Genomic DNA, 22,717 nt, shown 5'->3' with positions numbered 1-22,717 from the left:
GTTACACAAATCTGATGGAGAACTGTGACTCACAAACGGACACGCCCGTTGAGCTTGTCTCGTCTGCGCCCGCAACCCACGTGTCTGTGAATCGGAATTCGCAGCGCTGGGAGCGTTCGCTCGTTCTGGCCACAACTTGGCGGTCTGCTCGGTATGAAGAGCGAGGTGGGGTCGCCACTAGCTGCCAGGGCTGTGAACGTCGCAGTACGATTGGATTTCAACGTGGAGCTTGTAAAGGTCACACGGTTATGCGAGCTATGCGGCACTCTCTGGGCGGACCGCCAAGGTCGACACCCAAGACCATTCTGCGTGACATGGCGCCACGTGGACGAGACATGGATGATATGGATGGCGTGGTCGTGCATGGGAAGGGCCTCTTGTGGTAGCTACGCTTCACTACATAAGTATAGACGGCGTCGACCACCAAACGCTCACATCCCATATCATCAATTGTATCCCTTTGCAACACTACCAAGATCATTCAGTACTACCACATCTCCTTCCAACCACCAAACCGACGCCACAGCAGCAACACCCGTCCAAAATGGCCCGCTACCCAATCTTCGCCGACTACGGATCTGAGGGCCCGACTGTCGATCACATGCACGAGCGCCTGCACCAGCACAACAGCTTCCTGGATGTGCTCGCACGCCGCAAGCCCAACCCTATAGCGCACCCCAACCAGCCCGATGTCGACTTTAGCGACGTTACGAGTGCCTACCTTATTGACCTCGAGGTCCCTGGCTTGAAGGACCCAAACGAGCTCGCCATCCAATGGCTAAGCTGGCGTCACCTCATCATCACTGGCACGACTACGCGTCCCTTACATTTCAAGGGCGTCTACGGCAGTGATCCTGCTGCTCCGCTCAGCACGTACCATGGCGCAAACGGTACCACCATCAACCGTAAGGGTGCGCAAAACGGTGACGGAGACGGCCAGTCCCTGTACGCCGCCGTCGGCAAGGACAGCAAGTTGATGCGAGAGGAAGCAGAAGACGGTAGCGACCTGCCGCCTTGGCTCATCATTGCCGAGCGCCGCATCGGCGCCTTTCGCCGCGAATTCCGCTTCCCAGTCGATGTGGATATGGAGAAGCTCGATGCCCGACTCGACGCCGGCTTGCTGCACGTCGTGGTGCCGAAAAAGGAGCACTGTTATCCCAAGAGCAGCGGCAAAGTGAAGATTGTGGCAGGAGAATGATACCACGCCAGGGCGGGCGATGAGTTTGCAGATGGGTGAGTGGATCCAAGCTAGGGAGAATGAGATAGCAGATGCGAGCGAGACATTGAAACAGTAATACAAACATGAAAGCGAGCCCAGATTTGTTTATAGTATACGATATATGGATGATCACATCATCGTCGACGGTTGCACGCTTGGCAAGCGTCCCACAGGTTATAGCAGCGAAGCGTGCCAACGATGAAGCGCACTGACGTGCATGCAATCATGCGATAGAAGGGGTCGTGATATGCTCCGATCAGCTAAAGCGAGGTAGTTGGGCAGCGAAGCTTGACACAACGCAAGCCAGCTACGTTTAAGCCAAATCGCCTTATGACAAATTCGCTTTTGCTCCTTGCCACCTCGCGCCTCATTCAAGCAGTGTAGTCCGTTTGTTCCACTCCGTAAGCAAACCGGGAAATACGTAACGGCCGTGGGATGTTGTCAGTCTTTTAACACGAGTATCGCTGTACCCCTATTGTGTATTGTGTGCATAAGGCATAGGGATCAACACACGGGTGGTATACATTGAATCTAGATCGTGCCGTCGTAACGTTATAGGAGGCAGCCTGGCTTACAGATTGAAACCCTAGGTAATATAGAGGCAGACCTTACAGATCGAGCGAGCTACAGTTTGCCTAAGCAATACGGAGGTACCTTTAGAGAGCAATCGGATCGACTAGTAATTACTTATGCGCATTTGCTACGAAGCAAATATAAGAAACTCGCGGTTTTTAGCGCGAGCGGCGTGCTATAGGGCAACGCTGTCGCTCGAATGCACTAAGCACTTTGCCGAGCGCTTTACTGCAGGGAGATAGAATGCAGCTAATATGAGCTACGCCTCTCTGTCCGTCTCGATAGCTAGGAATAAGGTTAGTCTTGTCCAGATTCGAGCCCATACCTCAGCCCGAAGCTGCGCGGACAGACAGGTAGAACTGCCGCAATCTCCGTGGCGTGCTCGAAGTTTTCGACCTTTTCACTGCTGACCAACGTGATACTGTGGATCTCTGAACGGTCGCTACTGCCGAGTGGCACTGGTCCAAGCGAGTAACGGTCAAGGAGGCTAAAGTCGGCAGTGGCGAAGATATCGTATGTCATAGAGCCGTGATCATGATGCAGAAGAGGTACTCTGGCTAGTCTGAGAAGACGTCATCCCATCTCCAGGAGAAGTGATATGACACAACTGTCAGCCCCAATGGCCAATGCCGGCGACATTGTTAATTGATTATTGTAGGTGAAGTGTTGTTGGACGGATTCACGAAATAAAACTGTTGGACGGGGTCGTGGTACTGGTTCGAGCCTATGGCTGGGCGGCGGTGATAAGGGAGAAGCTTGTGCTTGCAAGCTCATGCAGACAGGTCATTACAAAGAAGCAAAAGTATCCCATCAAGTAGTCATTCACGTCGTGAGTCAGTCTAGTAACGCCCTGCTGTGAATCCCACCCTCAAATCGTACCAACTTTAGTACGAGCTCACATTCCCGACACCTGCTGGTGCTATGAGCGAATCGTCTCCATTGCTGTCGCGTTTCTTCTGCCGCCTCCACGAGTCCTCCTCCGGCCAACAACGGTTGACATAAGCAAGGGTATGTCCTGCGCCGCAAATGTCAGCAACTGTCGATCGCTGCAATATGTCACTAGGTTCACATACCGGTCTTTGCGTCCTCTTCGACAATCATTGGACCGGAGTCAGAGAGCGAGGGATGCTTGTGCCCGTCATAATGCGGCAGGAGTCCGATCATGCGCTCCGTGATGCTGCTACGGCGGCGCAGGAGAGGCCCCGGCGTGATCTCCTTCGAGTCCGCGGCGCCGGTATGGTACTGGGATCCTGCTTCTGGGCGTGGTGGGCGTTCCAGAGGTGGCAGTTCGATCTCTTTGCTTGAGCCGACGGGTTGCTTGCAGATATTGCCGTTGTTGCTGGTGGAGATTTCGCAGGTGGGGTCGCGGCTGCGGTAGCTTGAACCATGATATCGATGTGTTTTGTGGGAGGTAGAGGTTGGTAGACGGTGTTGATCATATTATTTTGTGTGGAGAATTGAAAGCTTCAACAGTACCTTAAGTATGTGTTCTTTACTGCGGTGGTAGTCGTCGGCTGTGACTGTGGCGACCTGGTTGATTGCAGTCACCTCGTGGCCAGGGAGATCATGAAAGCCGTGGGCGTGATGTGGATGATCAAGCGTGATATCACGCCACCATCAGCGGGCGGTCTCGGGTAAGTCCCTAACTTTGTAACCAATGAAGAGGGACTGCGTGCTGTGCGATGCTAGATCACGTGTGATGTGTTGTCTGGACTCGCCTTTGGCCACATGTCCTTCTCTTGGAACACCATGTGGTCTGATACGTGCTGCTGCACCACCGCATCGTCTCAAATGCTGTCCTCTTGCGGTTGGAATTTGCCCTTGCACATATTCTCCCAAATAGCAGATATAGTATCTAGCCCCAGACCACATTCTCCGACTACTTCATACATCACGGTACTCAATAACTAGTAGTTAGTGCCTATGATACCTCAATACGTCCGCCGCCGCAGTAGCAGCACCATGTTCAATGGGCATTCGCCGTCCGCATACGAGCACACGGACGATGGTCAGGTGCCCTCTAACCCCAAAAAGTCCACCTCACGGCTTTCACTACCACGAGATATTGCAGGGCTACGCACCACACCCGATGTCCCCACCTCCGGCAGCGTTAGACCATGAGGAGGTGGTGCTCGCGAAGATGGCGTCGCGACAAGCGGTGCCAGCATTATTATCCTCGCCAGACCTATCGCCAGCCAAGGTCGCAGAGCTCACGCTGCAACGTGTGTATTTTGCCACAAGCTTGTAGTGTACATTTGCTGACGGATTCCAGATCAAGATGATTTTGACAAGCTGGTATTTCCCAAATTGCCCGATCTGGTCGATGACACGGGGTGCACGAGCTGCGCCTCCCCCAGCGCCCCAGCGACCTTAGAAGGCGTTGAAGATGCCCCAATGATTGAAGCCTCTCGGGCGCTCGAGGGTTTGAGATGCTCGAGATGCGACGGTATCTTGAAGTGGCAGTTTGTAATAGAGTTCAAGGACGGCCTGAACCAGATTCATGGGTGTGCCCCAGCCTGTACTTGCACGCAGAAATCCGGGAGTCATCAGATGCAGGAGGATAGACCAGTTCAAGTTCCACGCGGATCATGGTAGGGTGGCCGCTCAGCATATGCAGTGGGAAATGGGAGGTCGGGCTTTGATTGCACTTAGATAATGTACCTGCCTCTTAGGCAAGCGGCCGCCTTTCCGTAAGCGCTAATCGCGGGACTTCATTCTCGAACGTCCTGTGGTCAACAACATACAAAAGTCGACATGATAATGTGCCGAGAGTCGCGAGAAACGTTTGACGGTGCCAATGTCTCGCGCGTTCGTTTACAGCCACTCCGTGGCATCTTGCTGCGACAGAATCTAATCGCCTTGATCCGGCGCAGCAACTCTCTGCGTCGCGAGGACCGGGCGCAGCACACGCACCGAATTCTAGAGTCTGGCGAGGGCAGAGCTTCGAACGCTTGTCGCCGTGCGATGCGGCATCATGCGGAGTCTAGACTGACCGGACTTCACTATCGCCTGATATCACTCCACAGCACCGCACCACCAGGCAAGCACAATCAGCAATCTCGCTGGACATTCACATAGAAGTCTGTATGACGCCATCAGCGCTTGGCCAACGCCCTGATTAGTGCCGCCGTGATGTGTATGTCAATCTCCACCCCTATCCTGTGTGCTCTTGTGACCTCCAGACCCAAGATAATATCCACGGCTATCAGTCTTTTGCCATCGTACTTAGAACGCTCTTCAATATGGCCACGTCTACGACCATCTCTGAACCCGGCCGCGGCTTTGACAAAGACGAGTGTGACCAGTCATCCGAGCTGAATACTTTCGGAGCCGCCGAGACGCCGTGCGCGTCGTGGGAGATATCACAGAGCAACCCGCGGAGCCGGTACTCACTGCAACTCTACCATCCCCGGCAAAGAACCCGGTCGTGCGAGTGAGACAGCCACGGGGGCCTCGCATGGGACACTCGCTCCAATTGCCTACAAGGAAGAGCAGACAGCTTTGCGACGCACTCCTCCGACACACCGCGATGACCTGACGGGCTCCACCCCAAGCACGAGGGTATCTCGAAAGCTGAAGCTTACCATGAGATCGAGAATATTGTAGAGAAATTCTAAAAACAAGACAGCAGTACCCATCCCGAAGCCTTTCAAGAACACTCAAGCACGTTTGATTCGCATGCTGGTCATCAACCAGGGCGCCGTAGCAGCCCCTGTGGAGTGCTGGCGTGTCTGCACCACCACCACCATCCGGGACAGAGATACTCTGACGATAAAGCCGACACTGTCGCCGAGTGGACCAAAACCGATTGACACAAGCTACAGCAGCGCAACAGTTGGAGGGACTTGATTCCGCACAAGCATGAGAAAGTGGGAATACCACTTGCCGAGCGTCCAGTCGTGCAACGACGCACTAGTCTCAAAGATCTTTTCACAGCTCACCGGTACCATGAGACATGCCGAGTACTTAAGGGATCGAACTATCAGTTCTTTGATATGAACGCAATACATGGGACGGATGCGTTTCAAGCAATGGAGATTTTCCGGATACTGTCAATCTAATATAGTCAACTTGATCATAGGCTCCGATCTCACCCAAATACGTCTGCAAACGAGACAATGCTTACTTATGGATGTTCAGTCTTTGCAGCGAGCCGGGCGCTCAGTGGCAGTAGCAGCTAGGGTATTGCATTCAATCTCCCTGAGGGTTTCCGTATCCAGTACACTGCTCACATCTCGTGACTTAATGAAGGCGTTCTGACTAGACTCAGAGTCACCTGTCACGCAAACTGCAAATGCTTGCTGTGGTGTTCCATCCTTGCACCCTGTGATTCAGCGGTACCGTTGCCTGGAACTTTGGGTAAGTCATAGGATGGAAGCCTTCCCCGTGAGTACTGCAGACAGCTGGGAAGGGGTCTGTGAGTTGCGCTTTGCACGAGAGTGCTACCTGATGAATATCCATCGCCGGGCCGGGAGACAGACCCCGGGCTTTCGTTGCATCAACGCCTCTGCCGCATGAGCTGTCACGCGATATGATATTGATGCGCAGTGCACCTGATAACATGACCTGACACTCCTCGCGTACATTTGAAGCCGAACATGGGGTTGAATCGGACCATGGCATGTCGTGCTATACATGCATTGCGGGCAAGCTCATGGGTCCTGACACGTATGGAAGGGAATATGCCTCGACATGTATCTGCTTGCATAGCTCAGCCTACCTTCGTCCAAACGTCCGGCACTCCAAAGCGCTGATCCGAGACCGTTGGCATCGATTACATACCAGCCGACTGCAGACGATCGAGCTCGAACATGCCAGTCATTCTAAGACCAACAGCAAGAGCCGCAGTGTCAGAAGAGTCTAAACCTCGCAAGATCATCACCGCTCACCGACAGTTTTGATATCTGCCGCTGTTGCATGTGTCCTTGCTGCCGCATTGATCCTTGTCGTCCTGTGAGTGCCCATCAACCTACTCGTTTCATCGATTGTGTGAGCCTGCCTAACACATCAGTAGCCGTTGCATCGGCCAGGTATCACGATCTCGGCTATCGCCTCAGACCAGAGCACTGTTAGTTGGCTCCGTACCGGACAAACCACGCTCATCATTCATCCCTCGGCAAGAGCCGTACGAAACGTGGGCGTCTCGTACAAGATTAAAGGCGCCAGCCAGAGTGGCTTCTGAGCCACTTTGTGTAGTCTGCCTTGATGCTATCGATGGGTCCGATTGGATAGCTGCACTCGACTGCTTACATATCTTCCACTGTAGCTGCTTTCAGGATGTCATGGCGGCTTGTATCGACCGATGTCCGGTCTGCCAAAGACCACTTGTCGATATCCAAAAGCCGAAGAAGGCAGTCATCGCAGCGAGCAATGGTTCTGTACTGAATATAGATCATTGAATGATAATGGTGGAGGTTGTCTTGGACAAAACCAACATCCCTCCATCTCTTTCCTGTGAAGTGAGTTCCTCCCCACAAAGTGTATTGCTCGTCAGCGAACGGTCAAGCATCTTCATGCATTAACGGACCACTTCTCGGCGGGTCGGGGGAAAACCGGCAGTCCAATGTAGACCACTCCAACACGCCTCGTTGTAGGGATGCCGAATCCAACCCATCGTCTTCATCAGCATTTTCTGCCAGGTCTCCCTCAGTCAGTACGCCACATAACCAAGCGATCAATGGCAACTGCATCGATGTTAACCCTCACGCGCACGTTACTCCCTTCTCGTGTTTGCGACAATCTTTGCAGTCATTTGCGAGGACTACGGGTATCTGTAGCTAGCCGCTCTTTGTTCCATTGTCTATTCGTATAAGTCCCCCATGCCAAAAGCCCTGATGCTTTAGGCGGTATTATTCTCGCATCCAGAACCTTAAGACCCATTCAGCTACCGGACACCCTGAACGCCCGCCGAAGATGAATGAACCAGGCTCTGTCAATGACCAGTCACCATGCGCGGTTGCATCCCTTCCAGATACTTAACGATTGCGCAATCATCGCACCGGACTAGCTTTTGCAGACCTTCCACTTGCTCACACAGCAGCGTGTTGCGTGTGGTGGCCTGCCCGCGCTCTTGCTCAAGTACAGCTATATACTGAACGGCTGCTGCAATCACCACTGCTTTACTTGGCCACTTACCTCCGAGAGACGTTGTAGTATCCTCAATGTCGGCTGTGTATGCGACGATCGATTTGAACGTCGGCAGCTCATCGCGCAACACTTCAATTTGGCGATTGAGGTTGTCGCGGTATCGTCGCTCAATGAGGTTGTGTGGTAATCTGCGACCCTTGGGTCGAGTAATCTCGCCTCCTGGAGCTCTTTTAGTTGTTGTCCTCTGGACGGCATTTGTGCTGCTCGATGGCAGTGGTATCTCCATCAGGTCAGCTTGCTTGGTGTCGGTAGCATCTGGCAGCCAAGCTGCTAAGTCGTTGTCTGTCGAGCCCTGACCTTGTTGCACTTCAGACGCAGCCGGATAAGAGCTGTTGTCGTAAGTGGCATTTATTGGCATGTAAGCTTGTCGCGGAAGCTGAGCGTCCTGGAAAGTCGAGAAGTCGCTGCTCATAAAGGGCATTTGCAGCGCCGGACAGTTCGGATGTGTGCCAGGGCGGCCGTGCTTGCAAACGCCTGTCCAGCAGGTCGTGTTGTTCTGCGAGTCGCACTTCCATGCTTGTCCAGGAGCGAAGAGGTCTATTCAACGGGCGCAACGTGTCAGCGAGGCTGGCCTGTGCAGGTGTCATAGTGATGCGATCAACCTACCCTGGACTGAATCGTGACGGATGCTGCCATCGGGTCCGAAGCTTATGGCACTGGTCGGCGAGGAGGTCATGGATAATGCTGCCATGACGGGTAGTTGCGTGATATGTGTGCTGAGCGTCTACAAAAGAGAGTAGTAGTACGACCGCGTTATTGTTACTGTAGTGGACTGCCTTGTTATATATTTCGTTCATCCCAATATCGTCCGGCGACCTCGCCGCAGCCGAGAACGATGTGCGAGAGCTAGCCTAGCAGGGTATTTCGACCCCGGAAACACTTACACCTACGACGCGACCGCAGCCGCTCGCACGGCAGCTCGATATGAATAAAAGATGTCATTGAAACAGAGAGGAATGAGGTACGGCAACGCGCTCTTCGCCGCGGTCGCTCTAGATCGGCCCGAAGATACAGCCACCCGGGAACCGCGCCCTGCGTCCAACCTTCTCCTTAAGTCAAGAGTTCTCGGCGAGAAGAGCGTGAAAGCTGGCTCCTTCAGCGTTGAGCTTTTTCAATACTGCCCATACGAGGTTGCAAAGTGACCTAACGGCATCGAGCGAAGTCGTCGCCTGTCAATTTCTAAATCTGGGGGACGATGCTGGCGACGCTGGAAATGTCAAAGCCTAGACTGCGCGATATGGTTACTTGTGCTGCCTTTCTGCTGTCATCGAAGCCGTTGGCCATGTTCATTGAACTCCGACCGCTGTAATGCGCCAGAATCAATCGCTGCATCCTCGACGCTCGTTAAGGAAAGAGTTGGTGAGCATACGGTACACAGGGCTGTAATGTTATATGGCGAACGATGAGATTCTCTGGGTTGCGTGATATATCACGTTGTAGCTCCAGCTTGGACCATCACACCAAGCCGACAACCCAACAAATCGACCGATCATGGCCTAGGGTACGAGGAAAATGCGTGAGACTCTAAGACTCCGAGACTCCGAGATTTTGTGCTGAAAGTACTAGCGTATCCCCACTTATACAGCATGGAGTCGGGCCAGCGCCTTGGCCACAGAGTAGCTGTTGGGCGTTAAAGATTGATCGATTGTGCGACGTGCAGGCGGGTGGCCCTGGCACGTTAGCCGACGAAGAGCCATTATCCTATACCTCGTAGTGCATTATGGAGTAGCCACTTCGTATGTTGTCGTGGTTAGGGTAAAGCAACACCAGTTGCCAGCTGCACTCGACTTGGCTACTCGTGATCCAGCGTCGCTTTCGTGGGCGGTGCTGATCCGAAGCACCGTCGCCGTGAAAGGCCGTGTTCTCACGCAACAACCGAAGCGTATCTTTCGATCGTGGACCGACAAACTTGGATGTCACGCCACCCTGCAGCGACATACAGGTTGCCTCGGCACGCGTCCCCGTCGCTATCGCGACATCGCACGCGATCCTTTGACGATCCTGCTTGTGACTCGGGCAGGTGATATTCGGGTGAGTCTACGGCAACATGATGAGCATATGCACAACGTGATCAGAATGGGTTATATAGACCGCAGTTCACCTATGCAAATACGTCGCTGGATTGCCGCTACCACCAACCCACTTGCTCCATACCTGGAAGACATCTTTCGACGACAAGATGACGAAGACAGCGACCGTTGTCTCCCGTATCACACCGACTGAGAATCGATCGGTCTCAGAAACGTTTTACGATCAACCACTCCCCTGTGACCGAGAGGATCGCACCAACGAGCTTAAAGGTTCAGATTGGCCCAACTCACTAGATTGGGGCTCGGATGTCGTTGGAACCCGATCTGCTCTTGCGCGAGTTCAGCGAGGTTCGCACACAGCTTTCGGCAGACAGCAGGATTGCGTAGATGGTTTCGGCACCCTGCACTGGCGTGACGCTCTCGACAACCATTCGGAGATGGTCGAGGCCGGGTTTACCATGCCCGACGAGAAGCCCTTCGTGCGCCAGCACCCACGCCTCCACGCTCAGGTATCCCAATGCGTGGCTCCTGGCTGCCCGTCAGACAGGACAACAACGGGGCCACCCGGGTCATTGCAATCACAGCTTGTAACCACTCTCGGAGCAGCCTGGACACTTTGCGAAGCCTGTAAAGAGGTGGAGGTCTTGAAGGAGGAAGAGCGATTGATCATGGCCGAGACAGCGGCCCCTTGGAGTCACGAGTGCCCCAATCGGCGTATGAAGTACGGGAGATTTCGTCTTCGCTCCCTAGCACGTGTGCTCACTCTCTTGTAGTCACCTCGCGAGGACACCTTCGTCACCGCTGTGTCCTTCCCTGGAGCACCCCAGAACCTTTACCACGGTTGAGCAAGCGGGCATTGTGATCGCATAGACTTCCATAAGCCATGGGGAGTATAACTTGGCTACCCTTTGGTGGTCATGATGTTCTGAAAAGATACGTGGGGCGTTCTGGATCAGTCGTGATACACTGATATGCTTGCTGGTCACGGAGTCAAAACAGTAGCAGCTGCTGTAGGAGTGTTTCAATCTCTACTGTCTCTCAATCGAAGTATGGGGTAACCAATCTAATCCGTCGGACCGTGGTAGTATCCCTGCATCTGTACTCTGTGGCCGTTGCAATGGCCATGTCCATGAGGCCTGATCAGTCAGAACGAAGCGTAAGGGTTTCACCCGATCGAGCGGTCAGACACTTAGCCAGAAACTTAACGACTGAGAAAATTGTGACCAAGGTTCGAAAAGGAGAAGTCGCTTGTCATCCGGGACTCCGGCCATGGTATTTCTCTGGGTCCTTGACAGATGCAGGCAGGTGGCGACTTGCTGATACCTTGCATCTAGAGCAGAGATTCGCAGCATGTGAGAAGTCAAGCATCGGACCTTACATCGCAGGATGGATTTGCTCGGAGGCGGCAATATGGCCGTCTGTCCCAAAGAATGGCTCCAATACGGCAAGTTCCACATCTTCAATCGTGAGCGGTCAGTGGATGGTCGCTGGCGATATCCACTAAAGGCCAAATCTAGCCAGAGGTCATCTGCGTGGCGCGGTTGATGCGCGTCTCGCTCGAAGCGTGCGGGCGGTCCTGCTGTTACTCGTCACGGAGTAGTCCAGACGCGCGGCGCTGCAAGGCGAGTTGCGGTGTGAAAGGCGACGCTTCAGCCTAGACGCATCTGAAAAAGTCGAGACCAGATGCGTAATAATGAAGTTACGCAGATGACCCGAGAAGACAGAGGTATGTACGCACTATTGACCACGCGTGCGTAAAAGCACGGCGAGAAGGATTCTCAAAGCAGGATTCAAGCGATGAGCGAAGTGCTGTAAGGACTACAGGCCTTCCATATGATTGCGCTGCACCCTACAGCGAATTCTTGCAGCGTCTACCCTCTCCGAACTCAGCTCGCCACGAGCTCCACGGAACACGCAAGCTACATCTCGCGCTATTACCTGCGAAAAATGCGTCGCCGCAGGTCCCTGGAACGTGTTCTGCATCATTTCCGGCTCCGGCGAAGCTGCAGCGTCTCAGCTTCCCGCCATCTCATCATGCGCAACCTTTGCCGAGTCACGGTTGCCGTTCACCAACTCAATCGTCTCCATGTGAAATAATACGCAATCGAAGTAGAAAGCGTGGATGTGTCCTGAGAAGAATTGTAAGCGAGTGAGACAGAGGCGAATAAGACGTCCGCTCCGCAGACTGTGGCGCCACTGCCAGGAGGTGGAGCGTTGTCGTGTCTTCCGCCCCTACCGCGCACACCACCCCGGCCGCGATTCTGCCTCCTGTCAGCTCCGCCGCGCCGGCCCGCATCGGATTGTATGTTTTCTTTTTTGGGCTGTTGCACGAGAAGATCCGATGGCGTCCTACACAAGAAGCTCAAGAAAGGGTTTGTAGTGATGTCCCCAAGCGTACAGAGCTCGCTTCTTCTCTGGCCCAATCAGGGGTTGACATTTACCACTTAGTCATCAGGCTTTGAGGGCCGTGAATCTCTTAAGATGTCGTGCTGCATATTCAGCCCGCGAGTAGACTCTACTACACGTCATTACTGAAGGGCCAAAGACGATCCGAGATGCGGTTAGGTAGCCCGGTATAAGTGCGGTCGTCCTGAGCTCCGGCCTGGGACATGCTGCCGTCGTATCCTACCAGTAAGTGGAGCCGGTCAAAATTCACCTTGTGACCTCAGGCCATCAGAGTAGGTAGGCCAAAGGTTAGTAGATCTGCGGAAACTCTGGGCCGGTAAATTGCGGGGCTGACGGTTCGGTGGTTGACAAGCCATGGCACACGACGGTACTTGCAAGCTTAGTGGACGGCAGCTACTAAGTCGCAGGATGTCACATGACGGGTGCACAAGCAGGATCATCATTATAGACTATTTCTGAAACGGCTGAGAATCCCATCGTATGATCAGGATGTATTTTCGGCGTCCCGATTTACGTAACTGTGGACCGTACCTTCGGCTTACCGCGAGCTTCGGACGTCTCGGACGCGCTTACCCCCCGCATTACCTACTGCTATATCTCCGTGGAGGGCATAGACAGCTGCTATGACATCCCTCTCGGCCGATTGGACACTGAGCCGGCTGGAATTCTATCAGAATGCCCGTACTGCTCGCATTCTGAAAGATGTTGAGTTGCCGGATCATCTATTGAAACGATACGAGAAAACAGTGAGCACTCGTCTTGGGGATTACAATCATTTTTCTACTATTAGACGTGTATCGAACTGTAAGATGTCTACGGAAGCACGTAAGCTAGATCCACCATCTCTAATGAGAAGATTTGCACTGACTTGCTGCTCATGGTAGACCCGCCAAATTTCCCATTCGCCCGCGCGGCAGGCGCTGAACCACCGGCTGAATTTGCCAAACTCCGTGCCTCAAACCCTGTCTCTCGGGTTGAGCTTTGGGATGGCAGTCATCCATGGCTGGTGACAAAGCATAATGATGCCTGCAGTGTACTGACCGATACGCGACTGTCAAAGGTAAGGCTTCATACACTTTCTATAATGGCACCGAGTGAATCCAAAGGTAATGACGATCTTCCTAGCAACGCCAACGCGAGGGCTTCCCTGAGATGAGTGCTGGTGGTAAGGCAGCAGCGAAAAACAGACCTACCTTTGTCGACATGGACCCTCCTTATCATATGCGGCAGAGGTAATAACCCTATTCCTCAGAAGCCAAGATACATACAACGAACTGATGGACCGCCCTGACAGAAATATGGTTGCTCAAGCTTTCACCAAGGAGCATATCGAGAGCAAGCGGCCCGAGATCCAGGCGACTGTCAACCGTTACCTCGACGAAATGATCAAGGGCGGATGTAAGGAGCCCGTGGATCTCGTCGAAAAGTTTGCACTGCCGGTACCCTCAGAGGTATGTTGCTGCCTTCCGGAGATTCATCGAAGCACATCCTGATGAGCTGCTTGTGTAGAGCATCTATAGCATTCTGGGAGTGCCTTTGGAGGATGTCGAATATCTCAATAGTATGAACGCTGTCCGAACGAATGGAAGCTCGACAGCCGCAGCTGCCGCCAATGCGAATAAGTAATGGCCGAGCCCTCCTCTTGCAAGAATACCGGCTGACGGATCAGTGATCTGCTGGAATATCTGGGGAAACTTGTAGACAAAAGAACCGAGAAACCCGGAAATGACCTGATCAGTAAGCTTGTCGTTGAACAGGTATGTTGAAACGATGTTAATAGGCCGCACTCGGCTCACGATGCCAGCTCAAACTGCGCAACATCGATAGGCTTGATGCTGTTCAGATCTCCTTCCTCTTGCTTGTAGCCGGCAATGCTACTATGGTAAACATGATTGCCTTAGTAAGCATCGCTGGCATAAAAGTTTTTCGATGGTTTGTGCACGAGCTTATGCCAGGCGTAGGGTGTCGTTACACTGCTCGAGCATCCAAGCCAGCTGGAGGACCTAAATCGCGACCCATCTCTATCGAAGCCGTTCGTTGAAGAACTCTGTCGCTACCACACGGCCTCAGCTCTTGCCACCCGCCGCGTCGCAAAGGAGGATATCACCCTACGAGGCCAGGTATGCGCGTATCCACATCACGCTCCTTTCTAATCGTTCATGGATCTGTAGTACCCGGCTAATACTGGACACTCCTACGCTAGCTTATAAAAGCTGGCGAGGGAATCATCGCTTCCAATCAATCCTGCAACCGAGACGAGGAAGTCTTTCCCGATCCCGACAAATTTGACCTGCATCGGAAACGAGGATCTGAAGAGGCGCTCGGATACGGCTGGGGTGAGCACCGCTGCATTGCGGAATGGCTCGCGCGCGCCGAACTTGAGACTGTCTTTTGTGAGTACAGTCTACTTCTGTTCCTGACGAGACGTGGACTGCGCGCTAAACATTGTGTCCGTTGCAGCGACTTTGTTCAAAAAACTCCCAAATCTTAAGCTCGGGATTCCGCATTCTGAGGTTGCATATACTGAGCCGACGAGGGATGTCGGTATCACCAAGCTTCCGGTGGTATGGTAGGTCGCAAATTCGTATCCACCGGCTTGTTCGTTCCTGAAGTGAGTCCAAGGCCCGTGAAAAACTGTTTTGAGCGGGAACGGAGGGTTGGTCTTTGCGAATAGATTGGTCTGTTCAGGCTACGAAATCTTCTATGGAGACTTAAGAGCCGTCTTATCGTTATTGCAACATTCACTCTCCGCTGCCTCGTCTCACTTCTCAGCCCGTCACCATTTAGTAGTCTCTTGGGGTTCTTGGCGTAGCCCATTAAGAAGCTCGCGACCAGATTGACGGGCGGTCTGCCTAAGAAACTGCACCACCGCTCGCACTACCTTATATCTGGCTTCCATCGTTCCTGTGGCCCATCTGCCGGTCTTCCGGTACTATGATATATACTTTATTGTATTGTATCATTACATGATATTACGATGGAATCGTTGTCGTTTCCGTTGCTATCTTAGCGTTTTGTATGCGGAAAATCCATGGGTTTGACGACGATTTCATTGAACGATTTATTTGCCTTAACTATCGAACATTTTCACCAAACTCGGCCAGTCTGTAGAGCGTATCAAGATGAGAGGAAATGGCACTTTTGCGACTGATTTCACCTTGTTGTTAAGATGTTGATGGCGAAAGATAACCAAGATCGCACGCACGATGTTTTGCATGGATTCTACTGCTATTTGCGCACCGCAACAGTACAGTCAGAATCTGAGTCGCTAGATATATTCTCTGGCTCTTCTCCTCTATCCTTCTTAAGTATTTCCTCGATTGGACGCTTGCTTAGCTATTTGTGCAGCTTTTTTAGTAGATAACTCCGCTTTAGCTACCTTTGCTATCTCGAGTACTTTATCTATACTAAATACAAACCTTCCCTTTAATACGACTCGCTTACCCTTTTTTCGAGTCTTTCGTATATCGAGAAGCTTCTCCTATTCTTCTACCTACTTGTATAAAGTAATAAGCTCGCCATCTATTAATCAAAACGTATAAGTTATCTATCCTATATAGCGCTTTACTAGAGAAGGTAGGTATACAACTATTATCCATGGCTCAATCAGCCACAAAACGCGCATCCGCTCTCGCAACAGTCTCTACAGTTCGGCGCAGTCACAGACATAGCTGACAATCTGGTTGGCATTTTCGCTCTCAACCTACATGCCAATTCCTATGAGGACTTGCTCAGTATACCATTGTACGTTGGTCACCCGCAAATCTACGACCCCGAAACGACGGATGCGAACGATTGTCAGTCATCCCGCTGCAGCGCACCCTTTCCCCAACGAAGCGCAGAACATTGTCCAGGACGACCAACCAAGCAAAACAGCGGCATCTCCTGCTTTGCCGTCTGTCGGGTCTGCCACGAATGACAACTACATCTCTGAAGCGGCGTCCTTAGTCCCCGGTCCTTCGCCGGACTCGTCCACTAACAATTCCACCAACTCAAGCCCAGCCGGCGATACCACTGAGCAAACCACTGTTTCTGTTACCGTCGAAGCGGACGCCGATGCCGAGCACGAGGACGAGCTCACAACTGCTACTGCGGTGGTTGGGCTATACCTCGCTACCAGCACGTCTGGGATGTCTCTTCGGAAGAAACAGATAGTTTAGGCTCGGGTTTTGAACTTCCAGACAGGATAAATCTCGACCCTCTCCGGGACCATGTCCACTGGTGTGTCGCAAGTCCGCAAGAAGCTGAGCTGTGTCTGGAGAAGCAGCATACATCAGGCAGCGATTATACAGTTGATCGACTTCTGCATGTCCTAGATTGAGCGGTCGAGCAACGAAAAATGTTACTACACCAGTGGAGGTGAAGTTGGTCTCGGAGATAACGCTGGTAGGAACAGTCGACTGTACGAGAACCAAGATGCATGTAGAGAGGGAGGTCACAAACACCTCCAGTCGTCAAGGTTATAAAGTAAACAGGGCAAGGTGGAAATCCGTGGTGGAGAATGAGTTTGAAGACGCCCTTATCCGCGATGGGCAGCGGTGACCGGGCCAGGGTCTCCTGTAGCGCCCCCCACAGGGTTGCGCATCTATCAGGGTCTGCCGCATCTATGTATTCACTAGCATCCGCATCTAGGAAACCTTGAGCATGCCACATTGGAACCCATGGTTCTTCGTCGCGCTCTATTGAAGCACGGAACATGCGACAGGCCGTGCCGACTGTGCACATGGCATATACACTTCCCGGCATGTTGCCTCGCTCTTTGAGCCAAGCCTCGCAGTCGCGGTGGACCTGAGATTCAACATCATTGTATCTCGAAGAGCGTGCATTGTGGCCTTTTGCTTGGCATATGATCAAGTGGAATCGCCATTTCGTAGATTCATGAAAGGCATCAGCAGTGATGTCAATCCTGATCAACCTGTACTCTGGCTCTGGATCCTGCTGAGGTGGTTGTTCAGTATCGATTCTGATGGCCTTCCCGGAAAGCTGGGCCCATGCAGTCAGAAAGGCTGTCCAGAACGACCGCGAATCGGACTCCTGCGCGGCGAGACCCCGTGCCGCAGCATAAAGACCAGGTAGATCTTGTGCCAGTTGCAGCAGAGTCCAAGGTCTTCCGCTCATATTGGGCACGTAATGCGATTCACTCCGGTCCCAACTTGATAGAAGGAATAAGTGCACTCACGAAAGGATGTGACAATGTCGTATGGGACCCTTCGACTAAAGACGTAAGATCATAGGATGGACTAATGCACGCTCGTAGTACTAGCGTACATAGCAGAATTATATCAATCGAGGTTTGGGCCATAGGCGTTTCGGGCTGCTGCCCGACTCGCTGCGAGGTTCGGCAAGCTTGACACATTGGTGAAGGAGCCGGTTGTGCTCAGCTCTGCTTGGTCTAACAGGCCACATACAGTACTTGCATGTACTAGTTGCACGAAATCAGCAGCGTGATCCGTAGGACGCGACCCTCGCCTCCCTTCACTTACCCAGCAAAGCGATCATATCGCTAGAAATTCTAAATCTCCCGTCTGTTCAGTAAGTCACGCCATCTTCACCCTCAACAGCTGTGACAGAAGCTCCTCCATGTTTATGGTCGCCGAACCAAGATCAGCTGTTGCCTCAACGTCTTCTGCAGAATCCACAACCTTCCGTGGAGCAGTATCATAAGATACATTGGGGGGCGTCGGCCCGAAAGTATGCAGAGTTTAAACCTGGTGACTCCATGGTGGCGGCTCCAAGCTTTTAGCCACGTCGTCGAAATGTTGAGGCTGAGCCGATCGACTCACGCTGTGGTTGACTCTTTAGAGATCTATCTCATCAGCCTCTAGTTCCACGTTCTATCACACTCCTCCTTCCAAGACCTTGATGGTAATGGTTGTATACTCGCGCATGTCTACCACAAATGGATGAGCGCCGAATCGGGCCGTCGGTCGGTCCCTCGAGTGCATGGAAGGGAATCCTCTAAAAGCCTCAGGCGATGCAACCGGGTCACGATACGATTATGAAGCATACGTTAATTTGGCGCAGAAGCCTAGAGTCTGCCAATGGTCGATCAGCGGATCGATATGATTCGACAACTACTACATACGCGAATATAATCGCAGTATTCGGCATGTCGAGCTGGGGGTTGGCCGAACTTTGTGTCTGGGCCAGTCTTCGGGACAGCGTTGACCACTCATGCAGTCGAATCCAAGACACCTGCGAGAATGAGGGTACGGGTGAGGTACTGTACAGAAGAAAGCTCTGTAACGCGTTGACAGCGCGTTTCGACTCGCTCGTCCGTGTGACTCACTCGCCCATGAAGTACGTTATGCATGTTGGCACTGCCGGTTGCAGCAATAACGCTGCTCACAGAACCGACTGTTGCTTTGGCACGTCTTGCCGAATAAAGCTGCACATCGAAACCCATCCGTTTCCGACGCCTATGCCCACTGTCTGTTCTGTCGTATATGAGCGCCAAGGCCAACGTTCTGATGGAAGCCTCGAAACTCTTCTGAGGGGAATGGTTGTTGAAAGCGTCAACGTTAATTCATGAAGGCGTGAATCATCTTGCTGACTACGTCTGAATCTAACTTACGAGATCGATTGCTTTAGCAATGCGATGATCTCCTTCTGCTGCTCCACCTGTTCTTTGTGCTGCTCGGACTGCCGTTCCGTCTGCTCTTTGTATTGCTCAGATTGGCGCTCCAGCTGATGCTCTAGAAGCATCTGTTGCTGACGAGGCTCTAGAAGCATCTGTTGCTGACGAGGCTCTTCTTTCTGTTGGTCCATCAGTTTCCTATGCTCCTCACGTTGCTGACGAGACTCCTCTTGCTGTTCCCGCATGCTACTCAGCAACCTGACAATTTCCTCCTGAAATTTGACCACAGTCTGACTGTCATCTTGTGTAGATGCAGGGGTGGATATTCCGCTTGCCTAGTCCTCTTCCAATCCAAGCTGCGCAGTAAAGGAGTCCACAGCACGATCTCGCTGTCGAGCCAGTACATCTCGAATCCTAGCAAGGTGTATAGGATAGAAGTGTTCCCAGATACCAAGAGCAATTTGGTATGGCCTGGTCTGATTGGACGCGTCATCGACAAGTTCCATCTCAAATAGTCGATGGCGGTGAAAGGTGATCTTGCGGCCGTCAATCAACGCAAAGTGCCCAAATATCTTCACAATGCGTTGATTGTGAGAGACCGAGAACGCGAGAATGCGCTGGTGGAGCTCTTTCTCTGCTGCGATTTTCTGGTACAATTCGATCACCGTGTTGCCCGCAACGCTGGCGCCGTGTAATGCCTGGAGCTCTGATTCCTCTATCGACTTATCGAAGCACTTAGCCTCACAAAGGTAAAACGGAAACATCATCGTCTCGCATGCACATGTGTTGTTTGACGTAAGCTTCTCACGCTCTGATGTTGTGAAGACAAAGCGAGATAATCCATGGCTCACGTCTGGCCTCGATTTAGGTCCGCACAAAGAAGTACATTTGGTCCACTGCGCGTCGACCCCTTCAACAATGTGCTCAAGTCCAGAATGGCCCTGGACTTCAAGCAGTTCTGGTGACGGCATGATGTGAGGTCCAAGATCCCTCACAACTCTAGCATCCCCTCTATCCTCCTCTTCTCCACGCTTTCTCTTGCTCTTCCTGTTGCCAAGTTATCCTTCGCTATGCGGTGATGGGAGGTTATGCCGTGGGAGCTTGGCTTCCAGGCTTTGGCGCTGTTCGGATAAGTCTTCGGGTCGCTTGCTTCCTCGATGCTGTTTCGTAACTGGAATAAGGTTAGTAGCTGCTACTGTAAGCCATAACTGTAAGTCATACATGTAGGACCTAGTGTCGACAGTCTCTTCGACATTGTGAAGCTGTTGCGAGCCCAGAGGATATGGCGTCCTTCATACGGCGAATGGGCGACAAAGGTGGTAAGATGAGGTGGCGCTAAAGACCGATGCCTGGGCTAGCGCGCGGCTTGATCCCCGCGCTGTTTCGTACTACTATTAGAGCAAATCCATGCTTGATTGGTCACCGGCTCTTTTGACAAGACGCTCTATGCGAAGGCAAACCCGTTGTTGCACACACCCTTGCACGTCCCTACAAGCTTCCCACGCGACTATCTACATACACCTCGTCTCTGGCCCAAGACGTCGCCGAGTCTGATTTCAAGGAGGCGGCAGGCACGCCGCAAGACGCCGCTTCCGCGCACACGGCCCTAATTTATCTCCACACTGCCTGGGCAAACAACGTCTGCTGGGCCAGCGCCCATAGAGGACATCCCGCATGGCGTCTTTCGCGCATCCCGAGTCGTCGGACTCATCGCAGCGTCGTGAAAGAGCTGCCATGGCCGCCCAGGCTTGTCAAAAATGCCGCAACCGGTAAGCGGGGGAATCATCTCCGATCAGCACGTGAATTGAACAGAGCGAGTTGACTGACGGTTATGCAGCAAGAGCAAATGCGACGAGCAACGGCCCAAATGTATGTGTCGCGTACCTGCCGCGTGCGGACATGATCGCTGACTCTCGCGCAGGTGGGCTATGTCAGCGCCTCAATGTGGATTGCGAGTATCGAGAGCCTTTGCCAACGAAGTAAGTGTTGTCCAGGACTATCATCGTGGTCCGGCATTGACAACCCGACCACGATGAGCTCCTGCACACATCAGTCTTACCCGGCTTTTCGACAGCAGCTTGCTGAACCAGATGTTGAAAGCGGCTAGAGCAGTGGTCATGACAAGTCTGCTGACTAGTCCAATAGGAAAGACAAAACCATTGTGCACATCCTAGACACCTTGACCCGATTGGAGAACAAGTTCGACAATATGGCCATTACACAAGGAAGCAGTCCGGACTTGAACTCATCTGGCGCCTGTGCTTCGGTGAGTGGGACGTCGTCGGTGTCGCTCGACAAGGCCTCACGAAGCGAGACTGGACAGCGGAATACAGAAGGGTCGGCTTCCAGCGCCAATGTGCAAAAGTCTTATCAGCACCTCACGGTACCCCACAAGATCATGCTGTGGCCCGGCATATACATACATCTACTCAATTCTGGTATCTCGGCTGCATCTGACTTGCAGTACGTCCTCCAAGAAGGAACGCCATGATTCATCAAGCGAGAGATGAGCAAGCATCCTGATCCACTACCATCGGACGTTGGATTGCAGTGCTTCACGATGGCCATTGGAAATACAAAGCAAGGCAGAGCTTCAAGTGTTGTTTTTCCGACTCTCGGTGTTCAGCAAATACAAGAGCTTTCCGACGCCTACTTCAACACATTCAATGTTCTCTATCCAGTACTCAATCGAGAGGCATTCATGAACAGCACTGTGGCGAGACTCTTGCGGGACGGCTACGGAGACGGCGATTCCGGCAGCGTTCTGGCTCTTCTAGTCTTCGCGCTGGGTGCGGTGGCGGTCGATGGCGTGTTCGAGAGACCTATCAGCGTCGTCAACGGTCAACCAAGTGGCTTCCGCGGCGGCACTGTTGATCATCCACCGGGACTCGCTCTATTCAACGAAGCCAGAAGAAGACTTGGCTTCATCTGGACGCAATGCACCTTGGAGAATGTCCAACTCAATCTACTACAAGCTGCCTACTACGAAGCGACATCTCGGCATCTAGACTTCTGGCGCTGCACAGTCGCCGCTTCGATGGCGTGCCAAGTCTTGATTCGTTGCGAGCCAATCGACTGGTCATCTGCTACAGGCGACCTTGTGAAACGTGCATATTGGACTTGCGTCCTCAGCGAAGATCTATACCACCTAGACCTCGGCTTCCCACAAACCGGCATACACACCATGGAGGACGAAATACCCCTACCATATTCCCACGAAGCACAAGAGCAACACCAAGGCAGTAGTGTCGCAGGAAGTTCCGCCCAGGCCAACCAAGAGCGCAGTCATTTCCAGTACCACTTCCTCGCCATGATTGCGCTACGACGCCTCATCGCACGCATCCACAACGTGATACATGAATGTGAGCGTGCCATGCAGGCCGAGCCATTGTGGCGAGGCTCTCGGCGGACAAGTGGGACACAAGCTCACAAAACACTTGCAGCATCCTCGGCCCAGGCGGAGAACTTTTGACGACTATGGCGGTCCGCCTGTGGCCGTTATTCGGGAAATGATGAGGCAATTGGATAGTTGGAGAGCTCTACTCCCGCGACCTCTGCAGTGGAGCGACAATAATAGGTTCGACTTCCCAGCTACGAACCCCATGATCAGGCGGCCGAACGAACCACTTTTCAGTCCGGATCAGGGTCCGGTACCAATTGGACACAAGTATAATTTGGATGTTGTAACGGCACAACTTCGGACAAGATTCTACTATGCTCGGTTTATGATGTATCGACCGTTCGTGTACAAAGCGCTGCATTTTC

General features: G+C 52.7%; 6 protein-coding genes across 6 annotated transcripts; 4 read left to right on the top strand and 2 right to left on the bottom strand.

Annotated features, from left to right (window-relative positions):
* Window positions 1-544: 544 nt before the first annotated feature.
* Window positions 545-1,198, top strand: LTS14_010666 (uncharacterized protein; the record flags this gene model as incomplete). The annotated part of the gene is made up of 1 exon (XM_064843342.1): window positions 545-1,198. One exon carries the CDS (start codon window positions 545-547, stop codon window positions 1,196-1,198), a length of 654 nt encoding a protein of 217 aa, XP_064689053.1.
* A 6,526-nt stretch (window positions 1,199-7,724) lies between these two features.
* LTS14_010665 (uncharacterized protein) lies at window positions 7,725-8,360 on the bottom strand (the record flags this gene model as incomplete). The annotated part of the gene is made up of 2 exons (XM_064843341.1): window positions 7,725-7,876; window positions 7,928-8,360. The coding sequence occupies 2 exons, from the start codon at window positions 8,358-8,360 to the stop codon at window positions 7,725-7,727; spliced, it is 585 nt and encodes a 194-aa protein (XP_064689052.1).
* A 4,824-nt stretch (window positions 8,361-13,184) lies between these two features.
* Window positions 13,185-14,001, top strand: LTS14_010664 (uncharacterized protein; the record flags this gene model as incomplete). Its single annotated transcript, XM_064843340.1, has 5 exons — window positions 13,185-13,200; window positions 13,260-13,435; window positions 13,501-13,607; window positions 13,670-13,826; window positions 13,885-14,001. 5 exons carry the CDS (start codon window positions 13,185-13,187, stop codon window positions 13,999-14,001), a joined length of 573 nt encoding a protein of 190 aa, XP_064689051.1.
* A 5,286-nt stretch (window positions 14,002-19,287) lies between these two features.
* On the bottom strand, window positions 19,288-19,796 carry LTS14_010663 (uncharacterized protein; the record flags this gene model as incomplete). Its single annotated transcript, XM_064843339.1, has 2 exons — window positions 19,288-19,674; window positions 19,761-19,796. The coding sequence occupies 2 exons, from the start codon at window positions 19,794-19,796 to the stop codon at window positions 19,288-19,290; spliced, it is 423 nt and encodes a 140-aa protein (XP_064689050.1).
* Window positions 19,797-20,626: 830 nt separating this feature from the next.
* LTS14_010662 (uncharacterized protein) lies at window positions 20,627-21,443 on the top strand (the record flags this gene model as incomplete). The annotated part of the gene is made up of 4 exons (XM_064843338.1): window positions 20,627-20,721; window positions 20,790-20,821; window positions 20,874-20,931; window positions 21,098-21,443. The coding sequence occupies 4 exons, from the start codon at window positions 20,627-20,629 to the stop codon at window positions 21,441-21,443; spliced, it is 531 nt and encodes a 176-aa protein (XP_064689049.1).
* Window positions 21,444-21,512: 69 nt separating this feature from the next.
* Window positions 21,513-22,465, top strand: LTS14_010661 (uncharacterized protein; the record flags this gene model as incomplete). The annotated part of the gene is given in 2 exon segments (XM_064843337.1): window positions 21,513-22,314; window positions 22,332-22,465. 2 exon segments carry the CDS (start codon window positions 21,513-21,515, stop codon window positions 22,463-22,465), a joined length of 936 nt encoding a protein of 311 aa, XP_064689048.1.
* Between the last annotated feature and the right edge of the window lie 252 nt (window positions 22,466-22,717).

This window comes from Recurvomyces mirabilis, assembly GCF_035927965.1.
Source record: "Recurvomyces mirabilis strain CCFEE 5264 chromosome Unknown scaffold_47, whole genome shotgun sequence".
NCBI lineage: Eukaryota > Fungi > Ascomycota > Dothideomycetes > Mycosphaerellales > Teratosphaeriaceae > Recurvomyces > Recurvomyces mirabilis.
This window is presented reverse-complemented; position numbering and strand designations above follow the sequence as displayed.